Source organism: Haliaeetus albicilla, chromosome 1 (assembly GCF_947461875.1).
Source record: "Haliaeetus albicilla chromosome 1, bHalAlb1.1, whole genome shotgun sequence".
NCBI classification, from domain to species: domain Eukaryota; kingdom Metazoa; phylum Chordata; class Aves; order Accipitriformes; family Accipitridae; genus Haliaeetus; species Haliaeetus albicilla.
Window position 1 is genome coordinate 30,240,562 of NC_091483.1, and position 7,840 is coordinate 30,248,401.

A 7,840-nucleotide genomic window follows, 5' to 3' on the forward strand; every position below is an offset into this window, starting at 1 on the left:
AGCTTTGTTCTGACAACAGTGTAGCTAAATGGACAGTACTTAAATAAATCCATCTGTTATAGCCTGTGTACCTTACATATCTTGTCATTGTGCTATTACTCCTAGGTACTGTAAAAAGAGTCTAGCAGGTTGCTCTTGCAGTTTGTTGCCTAACTGAGAACCTAAGTACGTATTAAGCTTCATGAAAGCAGAGGCTGCCTTCCATCTCCTGCTAACAAAACCAGTAGTCTCAAAATGGAAGAATACTTTTACGAGTTTTTCACTACTACAGACCATAACATGGACACTTCAAACAAACTGATATGTGCCATTAAAAAAAAAATTTGTGATCTGTATTTGTATTCTGCATACAAACTCTCATACATGGTGTTTCTCCACCTTTTGGGGCCAATGGATTACTGTTGAGTGGTCAACATGTAACCAAGTTACTGTTTTTATTTTATTAATTTACGTCTGTGGAATAACTGCAGCCTGCTTACAATGACCTCCAGGGGCCACTGCTCTAAAATAGAAAGATCTTCTTGGATACAGTGCATTTGCATGAGTATACCAGTTGTGTTTCTCGAGGTTAAAAACAAGAATTGACTGGGGAAAGGGGCCATTCATTGTGAAACTGAAGCACTACATTAGTAACTGAAAAGTAAAAACCTTAATTGTTCTTATAAAGGCCGAAGTGAAGTACTGGTGGTGCACATGTCACCTCAAGTATTCAAAGTGCTCTACTGCCAGGAGTACTCAAGCCAACTTGCTTCTCGAAGCCAAAAGTTGAATATTGTTTAAACTGTACTCAGACACAACTTTAAAAACTATGAATGCAAGCAACAAAAACGATAATTTTGGAAAGAACTGAGAGGAAATCACTATCCTCTAGGAGGAAACAACTGCCGTGAGAATGTCTTCAGAGAAATACACACTTGGAACCAGAGTGGCAGCAGAGATATTTCTATACAGTAAAGATAACGCAGATCCATATATACACAATAAGTCTTTTCAATAACAGAAATATTTTGACTGGAGTTAGAATATACCTGCTTGGGCTTCCGTTTTATACCATTCGTATACAAACCAGCTAATACCATACCAACCTTCATAAATACAGAATAGACCATACGTTTAATCATAAGACATTACTGCAGTCTCTGACACAAACGTTTGTTTGTTGAGCACGATTTATGGAATGATATACAAGCTATAGGAAGAACAAATTCATCCTTGATTTAATTCTAAGGATTTTCAGCTTTTATGCAATGCATTACCAAAAAGAATACTATAAGCTGAATGAGGGAAGCTAGTGTATTGATTGTATGAGCGTAAACACAAAAAGTCATTATTAGTTGTGAGCCAAGGTGAAACCGATTTCAGTCTTTGCCACTCATTCCTTGGAGCGACAAGATCTGCTGCAGAGGCTACTTAGAGTTTGCCTTGACTTTAAAGACAGTAGAATCAGGCCCTGATAGGTGAAGAAGTGAGGGGGGAGAAGGTTCCTCTGTATTTTCACAAGCAATCTCTCTGGGCAATTATGGATGGGTGCTGATAGATTCTACAGGAAAATTACTTCAGTCTTCCTGAAAATAATTATAACTACTCTTACCTATGCAGCAAGCTGTAGCAGATTCTCAAACTGTTTACAAACTTGCGGGCAACTGAAGTGTAGTCTCATCTAAAAAGGAGTGCTGTGCTCATTCTGCACCAGCTTTTCTAAACAGCTTTTAGCCAATGCCCTTAAGTTTTCATTTTTGGAAGCCAAAACAGAGTTAGCTACAACTAGACTTTGAGCAGAACAATGAGATTAATAGTCTTACTTTGTGAATGGAGACAGGAAACATATGCAAACTAAACCCTGGTGTCTTGCCTTTTCCACCCACATGAAAAAAAGCGACTTTCAACTACATCGTTACAGTTTTACCTAATTCTGATAAAATTTGATAGTTATTCCTCATGCCTGACCCTGGTAGCTTCTAATTTGAACCATTCTCCAAAGGTTCTCCATTGCTTTAAAGGAGTTAGCTACGTATTTATCCTCATTTCCCAATTAGAAAAACTGAGGGACCGCAACGGCTTCTTGCCATGGAAACTTCTAGTTAAAAGCGAAAGATACGTGTGATCTGCAAAGAAACTACTGATTTACCTAAGGCCACAGGAAATGCTGATGTCAAACCCCTGAGTCGAATTCAGGAACTGCCACCTCCTTACCCTGGCTGCGAACCACAGCTCCTTGCCCTCCGGATCTGCAACTCGGATCCCCCCCATCACACTTGGCAGAGCTGGCTGGGTCTTTAGCAGCTCAAGGGGGGCACTCCTTACCCATCCCCGGGATCTACATTTCAGCCAGATTTCTGGGAAATCTATTTTACTGTGGCTGTTTAACACCAGGAGAGCTGTAGTTTGTGCAAGAGCAAGAGGTGGATAAGGCAACAGAAATTCACCGAGCACTTCGTAAAGAATAATCAAATGCTACGCTTCCTAGATTCACATGGCGTTTGTTGGAAGCTCCATGCAAGTGGCGGTCGGTGTGAAACTACTTAATTTACAATCCTAAGATAAAAAAGGCAGTGGTAATATGGCTGCATTTGTAGGGATGAGTAATGCTCTTTCTAAAAGCCGGAGAGATACGAGGATCCTTGTGCCTTCCACAAACAATGAACGGAGATGATAAAATAACCTCCTGAACGCCTTATCCCAACTGTCTCCATTATGCAAACAGTAACTGGGAAAGCGTCCTGGGGGGGTGCCTTACATAACTCCTTGCTCGGAACCCCCCTTCGCACTCGGGGAATCTATCTTTCCTCTAAACCCACCGGAACTCACGCCCAGGACCGCGAGTGTGCCGGGCGGGGAGCACCAGGAGGCTGACCGACCGACCAGCCAGCCGCCGGGCTGGGGCAGAGCGGGCAGGCGGGGCCGGCCGGCGGCAGCGCAGGAGCCGCGGAAACTTTGCGCCGCAGGGGCAGGGGCAGGGCCCGGGGCCGGGCAGCGGCCACGGCGGCGCCGGGGCGGGGGCGGAGGTGTCTCGGCGGAGCCCCACTGCCGCCCCGACCCTCCTCCCGGGCGAAGGCACGGAGACGAGGAAGGCGGCCGATGAGGAAGTTGTACCAGTCGCCCCTCCCCGCCCGCCGGCGACGAGCGGGCGGCGGCCTCCGGGGGCAGAGGGGCGGCGGCAGGGGGCTGCACTGCGCGGAGCTGGGGCGACTTACCCATCGTGCCACCGCGGCCTCCTCCTCCTCCTCCTCCTTCCCCTGCTGCTACTGCTGCTGCTGCTGCTGCCGCCGCCGCCGCCGCCTCTCCGCTGGCGCGGAGGGAGGCGCGGGAGGCGTGTGCGGGGAGCGGGGCGGGCGCGGCGGCGGCGCGGAGCCTGCGTGCGGCGCGACTATGAGTCAGGGAAGCACATCCGGGCAAGGCCGCTCGGGAGACACCCCGCCCGCTCGGCGGCACCCTGCCGCCGCCCGCTGCCGCCGCCGGGGAAGGAAGGGCGGGCAGCCAGGGAGGGAGGAGGCGGTGCGGAGCGGAGCCGGCGGCAGCGCCCCCGGCCGCGAAGGAAAGAAGGAATCACGGAGCTGAGGGGCGGGGAGCCGCAGCTCCCCGCCCCTCGCCGCGGCCCCGGGCCTCCTTTGTTAGAGGGGCTGGGCTGGGCTGGGGCCGCCCGCCGGGCCGGGGGGTGGCATAGCGGTGAGGAGGGGCCGCCCGCCGGGCCGGGGGGTGGCATGGCGGTGAGGAGGGAGCGAGGGGCGCCGGTCCGACTGTTAGGTGCGGTGACCCCCCCCCGCGCTGCGGGCGCCTGAGGCCGTTCCTCAGGTTTCCCGCCGCCCCACACCTGTCCGGGTCCTCCGCGGGGGAGGGGCTGAGGTTTTACCTACGGGCCGCCGGCGGTAGCGGGGGGGGGGGAGTGGATTTTCCTGCCACGCTGGCCGTCCCTAAACGTTTTGTGGAAGGCAGGCCGCCTCGGCGGCGGCTTGCGGTCTGGGCTGTTGGCCGGTGAGGGGGAGCGGGGCTGGAAAGCGGGGTAGGCGGTGGGGCAGCGGGCGCCCAGAGGGCCAAGCCCGGGTCCGCGTTCGCTAGGCGGGTGGGCAGCCGCCTCTTCGAAGTTCCTGCAAAGGCCCAGGCCCCGCCGAGGCTCCTTCCCCGCAGCCCCCCGCCGCGGGGTCGGGGCGCAAGCTGGATGTAGCCGGGCGGGGGGAGAGTGCTTTAAAAATGAGGAGCGTGGCGTTTAAATTCGTACTTAAGAACGTGGACTCTAGGAGGAGGGTTTTGCAGGAAGGGGGGCATGAAGCTGGCTGGAAAACCCGGCTTTTAGGTGGGCTCTGTGAGGAAAAGAGTCGGTGGAGGAAACCGCTGGGTGAAGTCCAATTGCTGTGCGTTTTGCTGAGCCAATGTTACGAGTTTTACACCCAAAACTGAAAGGCTTCTGCACAAGGTAGTTATGCGTGGAAGGCATTTTTAACAAGAAAATGAACCTTTGTGTTCAGTGTTCCCCCTTCCTTTCTGCCCTGGGACGCTCAGCCTCTATAATGCAGGGAACAATGAGGAACTGTTTGCTCTTACAGTCCTCTCATTATAGCACTTTCACTGGGAAACATTGGGGGGGGGTGAAATTAATTGAGTAGCTCTTGTAGCATTTTCACTTTTTCCAAATCTTTCCGTATTTATGCATTCACAGGGTTACCTGAATAAGTCCTAAAGTATGGTTAAATAGAGTAGGACCAAAGAGTATGATAGAAGGTCTTGCTTGCCCCACAGAAACGGGTACCCCAGGGACAATTCAGATGAGCGATGTGAAAAGAAGTTGCGGATGAGTCAGCCCCCACGGTGACTCCACAAGTGACACTAGTAGTCCCTTTGACCAGCAGTCAGCAGCTGCCAGGGGTTTCCTTTCTGGAAGAGGTGCTGGGAGCTTTCATGCCTGTAAAAGGGCAGTGTGATATGACAAGCAAAGAATAATTAATCGGTCCTTCTGCGGAGTACAGACTGAATGTGTTGGGGTTTGTCCGTTTACTTTGGTGTAGACTTATGATTCACCAATTCTTTCCTTAGGACTTCAGCAGAATTTTGCGGTTGACTTCAGCGGGGTTAACCACTGTCCCAGTATGCAGAACTTGACACTGAAGATACGTAATTTTATGATCAGCTGATACTGAAAATTAGTATGTTTTTACAATGACTAGACAACTAAAACACTTTTTACTGTTTTCTTTGTACTGCGACTGCAGAAAACTTAAACCAGAACATGTTGTTTTTTTAACTGCAGGGTTTGTCTAATTCAGTACCTAATAAAATACAGGGATTCTTAAATGAATGTAAGTGGTGAAAAGTTGTATTTTTCTGCTTTCATCTATTTTCAAATCTCGCCTGAAACTCATCTTTGTCCTGTGTTTTTGCTTCCTTATTTCTTTTGCTCAGCAGTAAATTTTGCTTTGGCTTTGTAACTGTCCCCCACATTTCCTCTACCTGTCTGGGGAGAAAAAGCAGTGAAATTCTGTTCTTACTGATCTGTCTCCAAGGGATGATGGAGGAGATATTCCACATATTAGTCCACATTATTTCCCACTTGGATACTTGGTATCAATCAGAGCAAGCTGTAAAATGTCTGGGTTTCACAAGTTTACTTGCATGTCCTGTTTGAAATGCACACATATATCTTTGCAAGACCCCGAATGGTAAGACTGTTGCCTGCTCCAAGAGAGGGTTTTGAGGAGGGTGACTTCTATAGAGTTGTGCTTTCAAAAAAAAAAAAAAAATGCCAGAAAGAGGCCTGGCACTACAGAACATCTTTGATTATAATTGTTTTTGGTGAATCCAAAAGAACCGTGCAAAACTAGGGAGACTTTTTGATCTTTTGACTGAATGCTTATAAATTCTAGGAGAGAAAGAGAAAACTCCAAAGGAGCTGAGGACTTGATTTTTGTCTATCTGTCAATTAGGTAAAAGTTTACCACAGAACAAAGGGGCTGTTATAAAGAAGAAATCCAACTAAAGCCCTGCCATTCTTGCAGTTGAATGCAAGATTCTGTATGTATGGCTACTTGTGGTATAGTGCAAAAGGGAGAGGAGTCTTCACAAGAGGAATCTCCATCTCCAAGAGACTGTATGGAAGAGCTTTGGGCCGTCATGCTTTAGATACCGTATCTGTTGAAGACAATACACAACATCAGTGCACTGAGGTTTTTTTTAAAAGTGATTAGCACCTGTGAAGTGTGGTGCAGTGATGCCTGTGAGAGTATCTCATTAAAAACAATGAAATGATGATGTTTTTGATGTATTCATCATGGAAAAAAATAATTAAAAACCAAATTTTTTAGGAAAACTGGGAACTAGAAGCAAAGTATTAAGTTACCACTGAGGTTTGCAATAGACATTGGGAGGAAACCTGTACAAGCACATTCTGTGGATTTCAGGGGATGTTTAATTTCAGCAGCAGGGAAGAGCATGAAAGATTCTTTCATAAAAATATCCTTTAGAACAGCTTATGAGATCACAGTTTGTTTCTGCACTTGTAATGCAGCTGTGAAAATTGAGCTGTAGACTACAGAAATTATGAAGTTATTAACAAGTGCTGTCTCTGCACTCCCAAACACTGACTATGTCTGATGTCCTGCAAGAAAATGGAAAATTGGGTCAAAGTGACCTTCCAGTGCTTACTACTTCATGAATTTTCTTTTTCATATCTTGCATCAGTTTCAAATTCTCAGCACATCTTCTCACCCCTGACATAGCAACTCCTTGAAAATCTTGCATACATTATATCATTTAATTTAGTACAAAGATGCATGTAAGGAATGTATTTTTAATTGCCTCTGTGCTGATGTTAGAAACCTACATGAGCAACAGGAGGATGTTGGGGTGCTCGAATACATAGGGAAATGTGATATGGTACTATAAATTAGTGGAATTTGGATCATCTGATGGAAATAGGCTGTCACAACTTGTTCCATAAGTAAGGAAGGGCAAAGAAAACAGAAGTGTGAGTAGCGCTTTGCCCCTTGTTTCCTATTAGATGCACAGACAGACCTCCGAGTCCTGGCACCTTGAGAAGCTTGAGTTCTGGTAAAACTAGAGGTGGAAACGGTACAGGGCTATCTGTGAACTTGCACATGGAAAACAGGACAAGCTACTTCTTGAGATCTTCCTGTGATATGTGAATGGGAAGACAACACAGTGTGCGCAGGGAAAGAGTGTTGCCAGGGATGACTTGATGCCCTTCTCCTGAGAGTAAGCTGCCTCACATTTTCCATGGGATAAGAGCAGTTATTAATACAGAAGTGAACACCTGACCTTGTTCTATGATAACTCATTCGTGTTCCCATATCTGGTGTGTAAGTATTCATGATAAAGCCTTTCTGGTAAGTGCTGGAAGTTCAAGTTAGAAAAATCCAACCTTGACATAAGGTACAACTTTCTAGCTGTGAGTGCAATTTAAATACCAGAATGGCTGACCCGGGAAAATGAAATCTGAGAAACTCATGGGGTTTTTGTATCTCTCATTCCCAAACTTTCAAAAAGCAAAGCTTTAATCTGGCTGAAGGAAAAATCTGTGTGTGTTATGTGTAAGCATGTATGCGTTGCATGTCATCCTACGAGATTGCAGTAACCCTTTCTGGCCTGAAAATTTGGGACTTTTTGAATGACCAGTATCTCCCACTTTCTTCCTGGGTATTGAGGAGAGTGAAAATGGCATATGATGATGCTTGGTACGTTCATAACACATAAAGACAGTAGCTATAGGCTAGTCTTACACTTTAGAGCTGAAGGAGGTTTCCTGCATAGTCAGGAAGGAATTTCTTCCTTCTTCCCCTAAAATGTTACTGGGCAGTTGTATTATTTTTTGTTTGCTTTCTAGGTTTTTGTA

General features: G+C 47.1%; 1 protein-coding gene and 1 long non-coding RNA gene across 4 annotated transcripts in view; one reads left to right on the top strand and one right to left on the bottom strand.

The window, feature by feature from the left end:
• RAP1GDS1 (Rap1 GTPase-GDP dissociation stimulator 1) overlaps positions 1-3,534 on the bottom strand; it is a 104,819-nt gene extending 101,285 nt beyond the window's left edge. Inside the window, exon 1 of one of the 3 annotated variants that reach the window (XM_069784062.1) lies at positions 3,195-3,534. In XM_069784062.1, the coding sequence (XP_069640163.1) occupies positions 3,195-3,198 (4 nt within the window). In that variant the 5' untranslated portion in view covers positions 3,199-3,534. The remainder of the gene's footprint in view (positions 1-3,194) is intronic. The other 2 variants (XM_069784024.1, XM_069784034.1) reach the window with 2 other exon arrangements.
• Positions 3,535-3,679: 145 nt separating this feature from the next.
• LOC138685502 (uncharacterized) lies at positions 3,680-5,741 on the top strand. Its single transcript, XR_011324791.1, has 2 exons — positions 3,680-4,411; positions 5,029-5,741. It is a non-coding gene; the product is annotated as an uncharacterized lncRNA (long non-coding RNA).
• Positions 5,742-7,840: the final 2,099 nt, after the last annotated feature.